Source organism: Pristiophorus japonicus, chromosome 12 (genome assembly GCF_044704955.1).
Source record: "Pristiophorus japonicus isolate sPriJap1 chromosome 12, sPriJap1.hap1, whole genome shotgun sequence".
In the NCBI taxonomy this organism is placed as follows: domain Eukaryota; kingdom Metazoa; phylum Chordata; class Chondrichthyes; family Pristiophoridae; genus Pristiophorus; species Pristiophorus japonicus.
Window position 1 is genome coordinate 7,570,540 of NC_091988.1, and position 19,073 is coordinate 7,589,612.

A 19,073-nucleotide genomic window follows, 5' to 3' on the forward strand; every position below is an offset into this window, starting at 1 on the left:
GTCACTGCCTGCCATTCTGAAAAGTACCCATTTACTCCTACTCTTTGCTTCCTGTCTGACAACAAGTTCTCAATCCACGTCAGCACACTACCCCCAATCCCATGTGCTCTAACTTTGCACATCAATCTCTTGTGTGGGACCTTGTCGAACGCCTTCTGAAAGTCCAAATATACCACATCAACTGGTTCTCCTTTGTCCACTCTACTGGAAACATCTGCTGATAATGCTGTTCACTCAGGTCCCCGAAGCCCAGTTTCTCCTCTCTGCACTGTTATCACCTCACACGTCCAGCAAGTTCACAAGCAAAACTTTTAAAATCCTAAACATGCAAAGGCAAATCTAATGGCAGACGCTGTTAGATGCCCTGCTACAGAAAATTATGGCCCATTAAGAATCCTTTGTGATCTGAACAGCATGTTGTGTCTTTCACACATGCCCCTCACGTGCACTTCTCAAATGTTTCTGAATGTGGGCTGTGACCCAGAAGATGAGGCGAAATCTGAATCATCCAGCTACTTTATTTCACCAACGGCAAAAGAACATGGGGAGAACGTGATGTAATCAGCTCTCAGGTTCATTCAACTAACTAGAGAACTTTCTGAAGAACAGGATTAATATTATTTTGTTTTAAATGCTACATTAAATGCGACAGAAAAAATCAAAGAGCAAGTTATTATTTAAATGGAGAAAGATTGCAAAGTGCTGCAGTACAGCGGGACCTGGGGGTTACTTGTGCATGAAACACAAAAGGTTAGTATGCAGGTACAGCAAGTGATCAGGAAGGCCAATGGAATCTTGGCCTTTATTGCAAAGGGAATGGAGTATAGAAGCAGGGAAGTCTTGCTACAGTTGTACAGGGTATTGTTGAGGCCACACCTGGAGTACTGCGTGCAGTTTTGGTTTCCATATTTACGAAAGGATATACTTGCTTTGGAGGCAGTTCAGAGAAGTTTCACGAGGTTGATTCTGGAGTTGAGGGGGTTGACTTAAGAGGAAAGGTTGAGTAGGTTGGGCCTTACTCATTGGAATTCAGAAGAATGAGAGGTGATCTTATAGAAATGTATAAGATTATGAGGGGGCTTGACAAGGTGGATGCAGAGAGGTTGTTTCCACTGATGGGGGAGACTAGAACTAGAGGGCAGGATCTCAGAATAAGGGGCCGCCCATTTAAAACAGAGATGAGGAGAAATTTCTTCTCTCAGAGGGTTGTAAATCTGTGGAATTCGCTGCATCAGAGAGCTGTGGAAGCTGGGACATTGAATAAATTTAAGACAGAGATAGACAGTTTATTAAACGATAAAGGGATAAAGGGTTATGGGGAATGGGCGGGGAAGTGAAGCTGAGTCCATGATCGGATCAGCCATGATCTTATTGAATGGTGGAGCAGGCTCGAGGGACCGTATGGCCTACTCCTGCTCCTATTTCTTATGTTCTTATTATCCCTGTTTGTAGTATTTTCAGGTCAGTTTTTTGATCCTAACTGGCTCTGAGTTTGAGTCAAGTGAGGGGGTGAAATTGCCCCGGGGCCTATGCGGGGGCACTTCCTGGCCCGGGTCAGTTAACGCCCGGGGCGGAAGTCCTACCCCCAGCATGAAAATACCTATTTGTGATCGAGGCGGAGCGCTGTCTGGGGTACTACAACTAATTTCAGGGTGCTCCCGAGACGGTAGCCTGGTGCTGAAGTCAGCACTGCACTGACCAGGTCAACGCTATGCGGCTCATAGTAGCGCTGACGGGCCGTAAAGACCCTCCCCTTCATTTAAAGGGGGAGGGGTGGCGCTGTGGACTCTGCAGCTGCTTTGGTGGGCACCACAGGGCCACCAAGGGCATTTTCGACCAGGCCAGCACGCAAATGGCAGTGCCGGGCTGCATGATGGCGGCTCGGTCGAAATGTGGGCTGCCATTGTCGGGCCAACAAGTACGTCGGCCGACAATAAAACATGGCGGCCCGGTACGCACACACCATCTGCCTTAATGGGCACCCCAGGCGAATGTCAGCATCCCGTGAAGCTGGTGCTAATATTGGCCCGCACCGGCCTGGCGTTCTGCGGGGCAATTTCCTCTCCTTTGGGGCGCAAAGGGCAGTGAGGGGTAGGCACGCTCGACGATGACGTAATCGCCACGTGCGCCCCAACCCAGGGCGCAAAATGTGGGTCATGGTGTTAACTGCCAATCGCTCCCAAAATTTTGGGAGCAATTTCAGTCGAAGCGCTACCGCCGCCCACCCCTGGATGAAAAGGGGTTTATGCCCCATTAGCGCCTACTGGCTGCCCTAACGTGGCACAAAAAAGGGGCAATTTCAGCCCCTGAGTTTCTCCATGCTAGACCAGGTTGGATAGCACAAGTGTCTCTTTGTCTCTTTTACTCCCCAGCCAGTGGGATGGCCGTTTTCTTCCCCAATCTGGGATTTGCCAGTAGGCGTGCCAATAAAACTATCTGGCCCAGAAATTCGGGTGGTCTGTGCCACCCGTTACCGCCGTGAAATGGCGAAATGGTGCCCAGTGCTCTTCCACATGCTGTTGGTGGCCGCCATTTTCAGCAGGTCAGCAGCGCTGCCATTGCTTGCTGTCAGCTAGAGTATTTTAACGAGGCGGAGCATAATGTCAATCAGCGGGCAATGACGGGTTGACGCCAGCTCCTCCGTTTTGGAGTTCTCCGCTTGCATTGACGCTCGCACTAAATCACGCTCGTGAGTGCTGCCGTCAGCAGGTCTTTCAGCAGCGTAAAAGGCCATGCGGCGTCTGGCAGGACTTATGAGGGTGGAGGCTAGAACTTCAATGCCTCCTTTGCCAATGTTCTTATTTTAAACTTTCATTTTTTGCTCATCAGTGTTGGGGGGTGTGGGGGTTTGGGGGGGGGTGGGGTGAGGTGCACTTTCTGACTTTCTGGCAGCTATCTAGTTGGCCTACAGTGTTTGTGGGTCAGTAAATAATTTCACCCTTTAACAAAAACACACCTATTGCCTATCGATACTCAACTCAACAACTGAACCTAAACAGTAGTTGTTGTTTAACGTCTGCAAAAAAACATAACACTCGCAGTGAACTTCACATCCATTTCCAACTCTTGGTAATTAAATGTTATTCCAGTCATTGCTACCGGTCAGTAGTATAAATCTATCTGCCTAAACTGAAAACCAAATATGATCGCAATACATTTGCGACCCGATGGGCCGAATGGCCTCCTTCTGTGCTGTAAAAATCAAAGAGCAAGTTATTATCGAAATGGAGAAAGATTGAAAGTGCCGCAATACAGCGGGACCTGGGGGTACTTGTGCATGAAACACAAAAGGTTAGTATGCAGGTACAGCAAGTGACCAGGAAGGCCAATGGTATCTTGGCCTTTATTGCAAAGGGGATGGAGTATAAAAGCAGGAAAGTCTTGCTACAGTTATACAGGGTATTGATGTGGCCACACCTGGAATAATGTGTGCAGTTTTGGTTTCCATATTTACGAAAAGATATACTTGCTTTGGAGGCAGTTCAGAGAAGGTTCACTAGGTTGATTCTGGCGATGAGGGGGTTGACTTATGAGGAAAGGTTGAGTAGGTTGGGCCTCTACTCATTGGAATTCAGAAGAATGAGAGGTGATCTTATCAAAACGTATAAGATTATGAGGGGGCTTGACAAGGTGGATGCAGAGAGGATGTTTCCACTGATGGAGGAGAGTAGAACTAGAGGGCATGATCTTAGAATAAGGGGCCGCCCATTTAAAACTGAGATGAGGAGGAATTTCTTTTCTCTGAGGGTTGTAAATCTGTGGAATTCGCTGGCTCAGAGAGCTGTGGAAGCTGGGTCATTGAATAGATTTAAGACAGAGATAGACAGTTTCTTAATTGATAAGGGAATAAGGGGTTATGGGGAGTGGGCAGGGAAGTGGACCCGAGTCCATGATTGGATCAGCCATGATCTTATTAAATAGTGGCGCAGGCTCGAGGGGTCGTATGGCCTACTCCTGCTCCTATTTCTTATGTTCTTATGTAAATTTCTACGATTCTATTACCTGTGGTGGTGGATTCAGACTGTATTATATGACAAGTCTCACAGTTGGATTTCAGATGGATAGGCCCAGATAATCAACGGGCCCCTTGAGGCACAGAAGAATAACTAACCCTAATAGTGAGACTCGACCAAACTTGCCCAGATTAGATACTTACAAAAGTATTTTTCATAAACCCTTTAATAAATGAACGGACACCACAGGGTTCACTGTGGGGAACTACATTTGTCGTCAAGCACCTCTCAGTCTGTGCAACACAACAGGGAATATAGACATTTCAGTTACTCGTTTATTATATGGAACAATGTATGTAATACGCCAGCATTATATGTTCCAGGATATGTATTATCTAAGAATAATTTCATATAATTATTGAGCCTTCATGAATTATACAATGCGATCAACCGTATGTTTTTACCTCTCAGCTCAATGGGTGAACTCCACTGTAACGATTGAAGGTGATCTGTGATAAGATCTCTTTTATCTGTTTCATGTCTTAAACAAATAAAAAATTGATTTTCATCGGGTAGCAGCTAATATTTGTGGAGCAGTATGGCAACAGTTCAGGTTGCTCTTTTCTTCCCGATCCCCGACATTGCGAGCAGGAGAGAGAGGCGACTGTAATGTACGCACCTGTGAGTATACTCACAGGTTTGTGGAGCTGTTGACCAGCAGTACAACCTCAATTATGACACGCAACTCCTGTTTGTGAGCATGGGGGGTGTCAGGACCGCCCTCCGGGAGCTGCCTGTCTTTTACAAGGAACTCACCAGGGTCTGGAACAAAGTCTCCACCAAGCGCAGCTCTCCGCCGGCTGGAGTGGCGGCTGTCCTGCAGGAGCCGCTGCTCGGGAATCCGTACCTCCACGACCGTGGTTTTAGGTGGCAGTCGGACGAGAGGGCTGTGGCTGGTGAGGTGACCAGGGTCAGGGACCTGCTCGATGGCGGAGGAGCGGGCTGGATGGCGCCAGACACGCTGGCGCGGTGCCTAAATTCGGCCGACGTCCGCCGCGCGGCCGATGCCATCGAGTCGCTAAAAACAGCTCTGGGCCCTGACTCCGTTAGGTGTGTCGAGGAGGCTCAAGCACGTGGGAGATCCCGTCCGAACTGACCCCCATCCGGATGGAATTCCTCATCGGCGCCAAACCCCGGAACCTCCCTCGGGAGCCGGCGCCTCACAACTTGAGCCGCCTCGGGGAAATCCCCTCCGTGCCTTTCAGTTCTGTGCGGAGGGGTTTCCTGTACGGGCTGCTCCTGCACACCCTCAACTTTGCCATCCTCGCCTGCCATCCGGACACGCCATGGCGTACCATCTTGCCATCCGGAGGAGGCGGGGGTCCCCGATGGAGGGCACTCTACACAGGAGTCCTCCCACTATTTATCGGGGACTTGGCCTGGAGGGTGGTGCATGGAGCAGTCACGTGTAATAAATTTTTAAGCCGGTTCACGGACTCCCAGGCCGCCTGCAATTTCTGTGGCCAGGAGGAGTCCATGTTCCACGTTTTTATTGAATGTGCGAGGTTGCAGCCCCTGTTCCAATATTTAAAGGGCCTGCTCCTCAAATTCTCGTTGCACTTCAGTCCCACACTTCTGATCTTTGGGCACCCTGTGCAGAGGGGAGCGGGTAGGTCCGAGGGCCTCTTCGTAGGACTGCTCCTGGGCACGGCCAAGGGTGCCATCAGCCGGTCCAGGCAGCGGGCGGTCGAGGAGGTCATTCAACCTGACTGCCTGCCTCTCTTCCGCACCTACATCCGCGCCAGGGTGTCCTTGGAGATGGAGCACGCGGTGTCCACCTGTACGCTCGCGGCCTTCCGCGAGAGGTGGGCGCCGGAGGGACTGGAGTGCATCGTTACTCCCGGCAACCAAATTTTAATTTGATTTTACATGTTTTAAAGTTTAGTTTGTTTTAATTGCCGGTTTTAGTGTCCCCCTCCCTTTTTATAGGGGGCACTTGTATATATTTGTGTTTTAGTGCCTAAAAACCCCCCCCAAAAAAACACCAAAAAAAAAGGGGCACTTGAAAAGTGTTTGGAGTGTACCCCCACTTTAATCAGGGAGCACTTGATTTAATTGTTTATTGTTTTGCAACAAAAGATTGCAGAGTTGTTGAATTGTGAGTGGCTCAGCCAGTCACGTGATGTTCAATAAGTTGGGTCTGGGTCATCCAAGATGAGGCATGCAGTTGTGAGCCTAGTAAATGAGTTAATTTGTCAGAGTTCTGCCTGTATTTTATTCAACACACTGTCTTAAACCTGCTTATTTTAAATGGATTGACAGAGAGGGAGAGATCTGGAGGCGCTGGAAAGTAGTCTGATTGTTAAACCGTTCTTAATTCATAGCAACTAGTGTTGCTATGACTTCTTAAGCAAAGAACCCATGAAGCAAATACATTGCAGCGACCTTTGGCCTCCTTCTGGGATTAGTGCTGCAAAGAGCGCGTTGCACGAGAAAATCGCCGCCAATGAACTAATGAGCAGGCAATACCAAAATGCCAATACTGCCTGCGCTCTCTCGGGCGACGGCTCTTCTCCTTGGCCGCCAATGTTACCGGTAGGTTTCCAGCACCCCCAGATCTCTCCAGTTAAAAATACTGCACAGGAGGAATTAAATCTCCCTACCGCACCCCCTCCCCCCCCCAGAAAATTCTACAAAGTAAAACTAAATGACTGTTTTTATTGAGCAGCAAATATGCTCTGGCTGATAGGTGTCATTTCTCGATTTTTTTGTTTGTTTGCCAGTTATATTTCCCCCCTATTTTCATCCAATTTTCCTTAGATTTTCTCTTAATATTACAACCATGACTTTGCAACATGCCGGTGAATCACTCCTTGCCTTCAGCCAACAGAGGATGCAGGAAAGCACCGTTAATTAATTCATTCACAGCTACATTCTCCCTCACCCCCAGTCACGAGGTCTTGGAAACTCTTTAGGTGTATCATGCGATAGTCACCGCCCTGGAAATTCAGGCAAGGTGGCTTGAGGCTGGCAACACACCCAAAGTGTGGGTGCAAGTCTACAGGGGACCTGCATGTAATCTGGTTGCTGCACTCATTGAACTCCCAACTTCTACATTAATTCAGCAGCGTGTTCCATTCTGCAGCTTCTGTGGAACAGGTGCTGGAGTCGGCTGCTCATAGTATTTCGAGATAAATTGGCCCTTTTCCCCCAGCACTGTAGAGACTCCTATGCTTTTCCTGCCCTGTGTCCTACTGCACTGCACTCAATGCCCCTCACCCCACTCCCCACATGGAACGAGAGACAGACAGCAGCTGGCTTGCCGACAATGGTGCCCCAGTCTTTGAAGTGAATTGTAACAAGCGTGCCACGAAGGCCCGTAAATGGAATGGACTGACCTCATATTATCTGGCAAGGTTGGCCCATTTTTGCACAGGCAGCTGTGCAACAATGCCAGCACCAAATGCACAGGTGGAGAAATTGATTATCGCCCCTTTTGGGAGCGGTCACATTTGAGAGGCGGGTAACTTAGTGCCAGGCGCTAATGTTTCTTCCCTTTCAGAAAATGTGCTTTCGCACTCCAGGAAGGAAGTGGAGCACTCAATCAAAACGTTCCACTTCCTTCTCGGAGCGCCAATGGGTGCACCCCTCCGCACCGCTGAACACTGGGCTGTGCAGCGCTGCTGCGTTCAAAGGGTCCTTTCCTCCCTTAAAGGGAAGGGCCATCGCTGCAGGCTCTGCAATTAAAGAATCACTTACCTGAACCAGCAAGGAAGAGGGGGGACCCGGGCTGAGCAATCGCGGGGGAGGACCCCACAAAGAAAACGGAGGAACACAGTGTAAAAAAAAAGTATGTTTTTTTTTTACTTGCCTCGGGCAACTTGCCTTTAATCATCGCTCCGATGCACGCCTCCGGGCAGCTGTCGTGCTTTCACCCGCCGCTGCTGACGGGGGTGAAAGTCAATTTCGAAGCCGGGGCGCTAACCGGACGCTGCATACGCCAATGACGTCACAATCTCCGGGTGCAGTAGATCGGGGCGCAATGCTGTAGTGCCGCCGCTAAACTCCCGTCTAACATGGCGGGAGTCGTTGTCAGCGCCTCGCCGGGGCACTAATGCGTTTATGCCCCATTCGTGCCCCCCAGAGTTACTAACAAGAGGTGCAAATGCAACGAATTTCTCGGCCACAGTTCTTGCACTTCATTTTGAGACCAAATGTGTGGAAAATCGCAGGAATAAATTGCACCCTACTCCTCTAGGGCACAACGAGCTCAACGTGGCGTCAAACCAACAGCAATTGCTAATTATTCTTTCTCCATGCTGATTGTCTGTGTATCTTGTCCAACTTCCTAAAGATATTACAGTTACAAATTAATAAAGTTGAACATTACAAAGAAAAATGAAAAAATCCGTTGATCGAAAACTGTTTATTGTTTCTTTATTAAAGTGTCCTCAAAAAATAATTTTTCTGATGTTTTTTTTACACTTTAAATCGGCGCACTACTTTCTTTCTTGAAGGATTCAATCTGACATCAAACAAATGTATTAATGCTGTGGAACAATTAACTGTTTTTCAGAGCTGAAATATACTTGGATCTTTAACCATTTTCCAACCTTCGTGGAACAAGACAATCGTCGCTTTGTGTCTCAGAAAACCGGAAACTTATACATATCAAAAGTGGAGGTATCGGACGTTGGTGCTTACATCTGCGAGATAGAAAACACAATAACCAATAAGCGAGTTCTGAGCCCGCCCACCCCTTTAGTACTGCGTACTGATGGTAAGCTTCACTTCAAATCTCGATAGCAAAAATAATCTTAACCACCCAAAGTGGACAACTCTTGAGTGTAAAAAGTCTGACACATGACCCCAGTGCAGGACATTTGTGTTTGCCTCTGTCGAACACCTTGGTGAATCTGTTTGAATAGGATGGGTGAATATCATGTTTTGAACACAAAGTAAACCAAATGTATTTTTTTTGTAAAACACTTGGCAAAGTGTACACAAAATATTAACAGAATTACTGGACATATGCACTTATTTCTCTATTGGAACAGAATTAGCCATGAAAGCTCTTCTGCCCCCCCCCCACTGCACAGAAAGAAGGAAAAATGATTAATGAATGGCAGGGTACCTCAGGTGACCTGTGTGCAGCCAGTTTGTGTGTGCTGCAGTTAACATGGCCACTAGGGATGCAAACATGAATCGTTCACTCATTATCATACAATTTAAATATTAATTTCTTGTTCGGAATGAGCAGAGATCAAACTAAAAGCTCGAGGTGAACAAAATGTGCCCATTACATAATTTATTCATGATGACTGAAAATTATGACTACTGTGTACTTTATAGCAAAATGTTAATCAGCTAAAGGGTATACCTAGGCAAGAAAGAATTGTTAGTCATGGTGCATTTATGTGATCTGTCTTTAGTGGGTAGGTTTCAATTTGTTTAATACATGAGTGTTCAGGCCTTCTGTTTTAGTCCCGATTGTTTAATATTGCACCCGTGAGCAAACGTCCATTTCACTGATAGATATTTTAAGAGTTTTCATTCATAACAGTTCTTTTACAACTGTCCGTTTCCTTGAAGAAGGTGCAGGAGAAAGCTACATGTTTCATTTCAATCACTTAAACAATTAGAGCATGAGCTCAAATGTAGTTCAACGTCAACATTCTTTAAAAACTTGCTGCAACATTGAAGGAATATTCCAGCAACTGGCCCTCTAATGGCCAAATGTGGCTGAAAAAATCATTATGGTACCTTTGACCATGGCATGAGCTAAATGTTTTGCCAAAAGAACTCCATATTTGGAAAAGAACACTTTTATCACATGACGAAGAAAACACTGATATTCAACATTTACGCACATATAAAATTTGCAGCTGATTTGAGTTATAAAACTACATTACTTCGTTGTAGCATTTTTGAAAAAACTTGCAGTTTTGAAGATTTTTGCTTGATTAATGTTTTCCAATGGTTATTTTTATGCTTTTTTTTTCTTTAAAAAAAATAATTTTGGTGCATATTAATTTGTGCATTTTTTTATTTGTTCTTACAACACTGATATACATTGCCTATCCCCACTTGCCCAGAGAAGGTGGGCTGCCTTCTTGAACTGCGGCAGTCCTTGGGGCCGAAATTGGTCGAAACCGATGGGCCGCCCATTTCTCGCCGGTATGTCGTTGGGTACCGCTGGGGCGAAGTGCGCGCGATTTTCATGGGCTCGAAATTGGTCGACATACCGCCCGCAGACCACTGACACACTGCCCAAAGTCGCAAATTCATCAAAAAATACCGACATACCACCTGGCGGAAAATTCATCAGCGACACACTGCCGGGCGGTATGCTTACCGTCCGCTGACGCACAAGGTCCAAAGTTGCAAAATTCATCACTTACCACCAACATACCCGCCGACCCTGTAGACCGCCCTGGAAAAGGTGGTTTTAAGTCAATCTTCAGTCGGCGGTATGCATCTTTACCTGTAGAATAAAAATGTTGTCTCTCAGCCTCGAGTCTCTCCCACCCTCCAGGCTCTTCCTTCCCCCACTGCAGTGATCTCCCGCCCCCCCCCCCCCCACCCCACCATTAAGTTACCCGCTATATATATAGAGAGAGAAAAAACATCTGAAGAAAAAAACTAAACTTCATTTAAAAGTACAAGTAAATAAAATCTACAATCAAAATAAATATGTGTTATTTTGGACAAGGGAATAGTTTCCGTACCTTCACATCGCTCTCAGGCCGGCAGTCTCTGTCCATTCTGGTTGGTGCCTCTCAGGGGGCAGAGTTTCGCAGCACTGTGCGTGTGCTCACAACTTGGGACCCGAAGATTCCCGAGTGAAAAGGACTCGCCGCCCGCACACCGCCGGCTGCACTCCACTCCGCGTACCGCCAAGAAAAAAGTGCCGAAAATCGCGCACACTCCGTCCCAGCGGTACCCGGCGGTATGCAACGACATACCACCGGCATACCACCCAGAAATGGGCGGACCGTCGGCTTTGACCAATTTCGGCCCCCATGGCTTTTTTCTCAGCGGTGCGCGGAGCGGAGTGCAGCCGGCGGTGTGCACGCGGTGAGTCCTTTTCACTCGGGAATCTTCGGGTCCCGGGTTCTGCACATGCGTATGCTCCTGCAAAGCTCCGCCTCCCGAGAGGCACCGAGCAGAATGGACAGAGACTGCCGGCCTGAGAGCGATATGAAGCTATGTACACTATTCCCTTGCACAAAATGTATTTTGATTGTAGTTTTTATTTACTTGTACTTTTAAATGAGATTTAGTTTTATTCCCCAGATGTTTTTTCAATATATATATATATATAGTGGGTGACTTAATGGTGGGGGGGCGGAGATCGCTACGGGGGGGGAGATCTCTACTGTGTGGGGTGGGGGGGCAGGAGAAGAGATCGCTGTGGGGTGGGGGGGTGGTGGAGGGAGAAGAGACTGGGGGGTGGGAAAGACTGGGGGTGAGAGACAACATTTTTATTTTGCAGGTAAAGATGCACACCGCCAACTGAAGATCGACTTAAAAACCACTTTTTCCAGGGCGGTCTGCAGGATCGGCGGTATGTCGGTGGTATGTGATGAATTTTGCAATTTTGGGCGTTATGTCGGCGGCCAGCGGACGGTATGTCCACCAATTTCAGGCCCCTTGTGTTGATGGTGCTCCTGTAATGGTTAAGGTAGAATATTCCAGGATTTTAACCCAGAAATGATAAACAAGTAGGATTGTAGTATGCCTTGGAGGGGAACACGAGCAATGCTCGGCCAGACATCAAACTTGCCACAATACAAAAGCAAAATACTGCGGATGCTGGAAATCTGAAATAAAAACAGAAAATGCTGGAAATCTTCATCTTAGGCAGTCCCTTGTATCGAGGATGACTTGCTTCCAAACCAAAAAGTTGACAGGTGTTTCAATGAAAACTTGATATTATTCCAAGTCCTGAACTCCAGTTGAAGGGTGGATTTTTTTAACGTGGGGTGGCCGTTGCACACCAGCCACCACACGGGCTTGACAGAGCCAGGTCTTTATCCAGTGGCAAGGGTTAATCAGGACGACTGGAGATCTGCTCTGCTGCACGGACCTAGTGCGCACACATATCGCAGTGTGGGCTGGGCCCGTGCTGCCCCTGGGCCCTCGCCTCTCCTGGGCCCCCGAACTCACGCCTCTCCCTGGCCCCGATCACATCGCTCCACGATCACTCGCCGCTCCTTCGCCCCGACCTCGCCGCTCCTGCTGTACCTGCCCACGCTCCAATCAACGCCCTGGATTGTGGTGATGTCCAATCCAGTCATCCACCTCCAAATCGTCACCCTCCTGAACGGCCTCGCGCTGTTCCCTGCAGTGGCATGCTGCCTCAACGCCGCTCGTTTTGTAGCCCTTTTGTAGCTAAACCTTTACACACCACTAGTTAGACCTCTGCTGGAGATACGCAGCAGGTCAGGCAGCATCTGTGGAGAGAGAAACACAGAAAATAGGTGCAGGAGCAGGCCATTCGGCCCTTCGAGCCTGCACCACCATTCAATATGATCATGGCTGATCATGCAACTTCAGTACCCCATTCCTGCTTTCTCTCCATACCCCTTGGTCCCTTTAGCCATAAGGACCATATCTAACTCCCTTTTGAATATATCTATCGAACTGGCCTCAACAACTTTCTGTGGTAGAGAATTCCACAGGTTCACAATTATCTGAGTGAAGAAGTTTCTCCTTATCTCGGTCCTAAATGGCTTACCCCTTATCCTTAGACTGTGACCCCTGGTTCTGGACTTCACCAACATCGGGAACATTCTTCCTGCATCAAACCTGTCCAATCCCGTCAGAATTTTATACATTTCTATGAGATCCCTTCTCATTCTTCTAAATTCCAGTGAATATAAGCCTAGTTGATCCAGTCTTTCTTCATATGTCAGTCCTGTCATCCTGGGAATCAGTCTGGTGAACCTTCACTGCACTCCCTCAATAGCAAGAATGTCCTTCCTCAGAGTTAAAGTTTCTGGTCGACGACCCTTCGTCAGAACTGGAAAAAGTGAGAGATGTAACAGGTTTTTAAGCAAGTGTCAGGGCAGGGAAAGAGAGGAGGGGAGGAAAGAACAAAAGGGAAGGTCTGTGATAGAAACATAGAAATAAATTCCAGAAACGTTTGCAATCCGTCTTAATGTTCCCTGCAAGCTTCTTCTTGTACTCCATTTTCCCTGCCCTAATCAAACCCTTTGTCCTCCTCTGCTGAGTTCTAAATTTCTCCCAGTCCCCGGGTTCGCTGGCCAATTTGTATGCCACTTCCTTGGTTTCTCTGTACAAGATGCAGAGAAGCCAATTCCCAATGTTTTTATGCATAAAACTGGCTTCTTTCTCTTCATGGTAGACAAATGGATCCACATTTTTATGGGTTATGATAGCACTGGGATAAAGACTTTTTCCCACTGGGACAACAGCTTTTAGATTAACGAGGCATTACATTACTGAAACTGGCCGAGGTTTTCTCAAACCAACAGCCTTAAATGATGAATGAAATCGGTGTTATGTTGTTTGAAAGCATCCAGCTGAATAGCTGACAATATTCACAATAATTTGTGTTTCAGAAACTATGGAGCAATAAGGCTGAGAGACAGGAATTGTAAAGGAATCATTCATACAAAGAAAAAAAATGAGGCAGTTATCACAGCAAATTTGGCTCAAGGGCAATTTTTGAGAAGATAATATAAGGAATCCTGCAGTTTCAATAATTGAATTTATTCCGATTTTCAGCCTCTCTTAAGAACCTTTACATCTGATTGAACACTTCATTCTCTCAACCCCATTTTCTGCTATTGCCATTTTAAAAAGTAATTGGTGCCTTTTGTACATTTTTCAAGATAATACTGCTGTTCCTATGAACACATTCTGAAATGAAAGGTGAAATGGTTAACATAACTTGGCATTTTAAGTGTCTTATAATCTTATGTAAATTTGTGACATGGAAATCATATTACAGATGGAGGAAAATGACCGGAAAAGCTGACAATAAAATTGCAGACTGAATGAAGCTCTTGTTAAATTGACTATGTTCAAAGATGGGCTGCAATTATCTGCTGACATTGATATTTAATTGAATGATGCAATCTGCTTCACATTTGAATTTTAGACTTTTTGATGATTATTTGCGATATACTGAACAATTGAGGAGGCATCATTAAGCAATGAATATAACACTGGTATTGGTGCTCATAATTAATTATGGATAAAATCTGCTATCCATGCAAGGACAAAACTAATGTTTAATAAGTGTTCAGGAAGCAGTGAGGAATGAAGATACTTCTCTTGTGTTTTAACAGGGGTGATGGGTGAATATGAACCAAAGATTGAAGTTCGTTTCCCGGAAATAGTTTTTGCAGCTGGAGGATCTTCCGTGAAACTGGAATGTTTTGCACTGGGAAAGTAGGTTTTTGGATTTTAATGGTGTGCTGAATCTAATGGCATTATTTATCATCAATGGTTTGCTCAGGTAGATAGCAATATCTTTGACACATGAAACATATGACACAATGATGACTGAAATTGTGTCGATGGACTGTATCAAGACTGCATTGGAACCATTGCTTTTAAATGTTTTAGCAACACGTTGGATCTTTTGTTCTTCTCTACCCAGCACATGGATGTGTCAGTACCTCTAACAGAAGAACTCTGATTTGATTTCCAACCCCAGCACGCATTCTAAGTGAAGGTTGCAATATGGGCCTCGCTGTGGTGGAGAACTGACAAAATCCGCAGAGAGGCCAGCCCCACTCAGAACATGTCCTCCATTTGGGTCAATGTGGAGTGCCATCAATGGCAGTATGGATACAATGCATCCCTTACCATCCCACCTTTGTTGGGTATAGAGTAATATGACTTTAAAAGGGTAGTGAAAGGGTTAAACGGTATACAACCACAGTTCAACAAGAAAAATACATTCTGATCCTTACCTCAGTGTATAGTAATTCGATAGAAGAGGGAAAATGACCCGTGTAAATTATAGACATATTTAGAATTGTGTACATAGTCGAAGGATAAGGGGTAAGCCATTTACATAGAAACTTCGAAAATAGGTGCAGGAGTAGGCCATTCGGCCCTTCGAGCCTGCACCACCATTCAATATGATCATGGCTGATCATTCCCTCAGTACCCCATTCCTGCTTTCTCTTCATACCCCTTGATCTCCTTAGCCGTAAGGGCCATATCTAACTCCTTCTTGAATATATCCAATGAACTGGCATCAACAACTCTCTGCGGCAGGGAATTCCACAGGTTAACAACTCTCTGAGTGAAGAAGTTTCCCCTCAACTCAGTCCAAAATGGCCTACCCCTTATCCTAAGACAGTGTCCCCTGGTTCTGGACTTCCCCAACATCGGGAACATTCTACCCGCATCTATCCCGTCCCGTCCCGTCAGAATCTTATATGTTTCTATGAGCTCCCCTCTCATCCTTCTAAACTCCAATGTATAAAGGCCCAGTTGATCCAGTCTCTCCTCATATGTCAGTCCTGCCATTCCTGGAATCAGTCTGGTGAACCTTCGCTGCACTCCCTCAATAGCAAGAACATCCTTCCTCAGATTAGGAGACCAAAACTGAACACAATATTCCAGGTGAGGCCTCACTAAGGCCCTGTACAACTGCAGTAAGACCTCTATACTCAAATCCCCGAGCTATGAAGGCCAACATACCATTTGCCGCCTTCACCACCTGCTGTACCTGCATGCTAACTTTCAATGACTGATGAACCATGATACCCAGGTCTCGTTGCACCTCCCCTTTTCTAATCAGTTCGATAGAAGAGGGAAAATGACCCTTGTAAATTATATACATATTTAGAATTGTGTACACTATGTTTGATGCTGTGGTCCTGATATTTGATCCAAATGTTGGAGCTATTTGTACAACTTACTTCACAGAGCCAACAAAGCTTGAATATTTACATAGAAATACATAGAAATTAGGTGCAGGAGTAGGCCATTCGGCCCTTCGAGCCTGCACCACCATTCAATAAGATCATGGCTGATCATTCAACCTCAGTACCCCTTTCCTGCTTTCTCTCCATACCCCTTGATCCCTTTAGCCGTAAGGGCCATATCTAACTCCCTTTTGAATATATCTAACGAACTGGCCTCAACAACTTTCTGTGATAGAGAATTCCACAGGTTCACAATTCTCTGAGTGAAGAAGTTTCTCCTCATCTCGGTCCTAAATGGCTTACCCTTTATCCTTAGACTGTGACCCCTGGTTCTGGACTTCCCCAGCATTGGGAACATTCTTCCTGCCTCTAACATTTTGGGGGTTGAGGAGAGCAATTTCATCATAGACAGTCCCTCGAATGAGGATGACTTGCTTCCACAAGAGTTCACAGATGTTTCAATGAAGAACCCAATGTTCCAGTCCTGAACTCCAATTGAGGAGGTGGAAGATGTCTGTGCGTGGATTTTTTTAACGTGTGGTGACCGTTGCACATCAGCCACCACATGGGCTTGACAGAGCTAGGCCTTTATCCAGTGGCAAGAGTTGAACCAGGACGACTGGCGACCTGCTCTGCTGCACGGACCTAGTGCGCACACATATCGCAGTGTGGACAGGTCCGTGCTGTCCCTAGACCCTCAGCTCTTCTGGGCCCCGTACCCTCATTCGAGCAATCTACAAATAGGGTAAAACGACAGTCTTATCCATGAAATTCAGGCTGATAACCTCTAAACTATATTCAAGGAAGGAAGGAAGGATACTGCCCAGTTAAACATTAGATCATCAATGTAACAAATACTTACTTCTGTCTGATAATTGTGCAGTTAACCAGTTAGAAGGAATTCTCTTTTTCTTATTCTAAGAATCATTGTTGTCCACTATTTGCTGCTGATGATGGATTTGTACCCATCCTGTTACAGCCCGGTCCCTGCCATAAGCTGGAGAAGAATTGGTGGTTCATTTTCCGACAATGTCAAAGTGAACAAAACCTATGGCGTTCTTGAAATCCCAAACTTCCAGCAGAAGGACTCAGGCACATATGAATGCACCGCTGAAAATTCAAGAGGCAAAAACACTGCAAGAGGCCAGCTGGTTTTTTATGGTATGTTTCATAATTTGACGGAATATGTTTTCTGACGATCGACAATGTTGTTGAAAAAATTTCCTGATTAAATCTTACAAGTGTATGTCAAACAATACAGTGCTGGAGATTAAAAGCCATATCTTGCAAAAGACATTTAAGCAGAAATCGGTGACATATGCTTCAGCTCAGAAACAGTTTGTGATGGTGCTGAGCACTGGATATGCATTCGTGGCTTCTGGTCACTTCTCAAATATCCATTTAGAGTGATGAACGGAATTTGCATATAGCTCTAATTTAGTGTTCAGGCTGGCACGGAAAACTGGGCTATTTATACCGGAGATGGTTATTGAAGCTGTCGAGCTGGGAACATAACGTCAAAAGGCTTCAACTCACCACTTCTGTCTTTTTTTTTAACCTGCTCGTACTCCCTGCAGCAGTTTCTCCCCAACTACTTTGGCTTTCCTGGGTGAAAATTGGTTCAAAACATCAGGCAGGAACATGACTTTGAAAGGCAGTATAGCTTGTGACATATTTCTTCAGTCACTTTCTCTGCAGAGGCCGAGTTGGTGATAGAAAACAGGGGCCAGGAGAGGCTGGGGATGCAAAGGTCATGTTTTAGCCATAGAGTATTTGGAATTGAATCGTGCTCAATTAATGCTCAGGATTCCGAATCAATCCTAATTTCAAGATATATGGCGGGAACTCTCTCTATATTTCAAATGGACATTGATTCAGCAGATTCAGCCGAAGAATTTGACTTTTGCTTGACATACTGAACAAATTTGCCTTTGGCAGTTTGGCTGCTGTTCATTGTGATAGGCATTGGGATCAAACACCTAGCCCAATAAAATCCATCTTGGAAGAGAAATTGCTTCAGGTGAAATGGAAATGAGTTAGAGAGCGATTCTGAAATATATACATTTTTAAAATAATATTTAATGTTGTCGAATTGTGTGCTCATTACGGTGATGGATGTCAGTGATGTGGAATGGCATATTTTTTTCTTTTTCGCCAACGTTAGCCCAAGTGTTCCCAAATTAGGTGCAGCATGGTCAGGTCAGCTTTAGGTTAAAGCATAAAACTCCCCCTACCAATGTGTCTTGACTATGGCAAAGCCACAGCAGTTAGAGTACAATGAGGCTTATATTCACTGGAATTTAGAAGGATGAGAGGGGATCTCATAGAAACATATAAAATTCTGACAGGATTGGACAGGTTAGATGCAGGAAGAATGTTCCTGATGTTGGGGAAGTCCAGAACCAGGGGTCACAGTCTAAGGATAAGGGGTAAGCCATTTAGGACTGAGATGAGGAAAAACTTCTTCATTCAGAGAATTGTGAACCTGTGGAATTCTCTACCACAGAAAGTTGTTGAGGCCAGTTCATTAGATATATTCAAAAGGGAGTTAGATGTGGCCCTTACGGCTAAAGGGATCAAGGGGTATGGAGAGAAAGCAGGAATGGGGTACTGACGTTGCATGATCAGCCATGATCATATTGAATGGTGGTGCAGGCTCGAAGGGCCAAATGGCCTACTCCTGCACCTATTTTCTATGTTTCTATGTAATACCTTGCACATGCTACCAAAAAGATGTTTGGAGAAAACCTTTTGCTGTCTCTACCTTTGCTACCTCTAGAGTTGACTATTCCTGGCTGGCCTCCAACATTCTACGCTAAGTAAACTAGAGGTGATCCAAAACCTGGCTGCCCTTGCCCTAACTCGCACCAAGTCCCACTCAACCATCACCCCTGTGCTCGCTGACCTACACTGGATTCCAGTTAAGCAATGCCTCGATTTCAAAATTCTCATCCTTATTTTCAAATCCCTCCATGGCTTCGCTGCTCCCAATCTCTATAATCTCCTCCAGCCCCACAAACCCCCAAGATGTCTGCACCCCTCTAATTCTGCCCTTTTGAGCATCCCTGATTATAATCACTCAACCATTGGTGGCTGTGCCTTCTGTTGCCTAGGCCCTAAGCTCTGGAATTCCTGACATAAGAACATAAGAACATAAGAATTAGGAACAGGAGTCGGCCATCTAGCCCCTCGAGCCTGCTCCGCC

General features: G+C 45.9%; 1 protein-coding gene across 3 annotated transcripts in view; it reads left to right on the forward strand.

The window, feature by feature from the left end:
- LOC139277132 (contactin-4-like) overlaps positions 1–19,073 on the forward strand; it is a 1,961,053-nt gene that overhangs the window by 1,014,152 nt on the left and 927,828 nt on the right. For all 3 annotated transcript variants that reach the window (XM_070895154.1, XM_070895156.1, XM_070895155.1), the window contains exons 6-8: positions 8,530–8,733; positions 14,273–14,375; positions 16,848–17,029. In XM_070895154.1, coding sequence (XP_070751255.1) covers positions 8,530–8,733; positions 14,273–14,375; positions 16,848–17,029 — 489 coding nt within the window. The remainder of the gene's footprint in view (positions 1–8,529; positions 8,734–14,272; positions 14,376–16,847; positions 17,030–19,073) is intronic.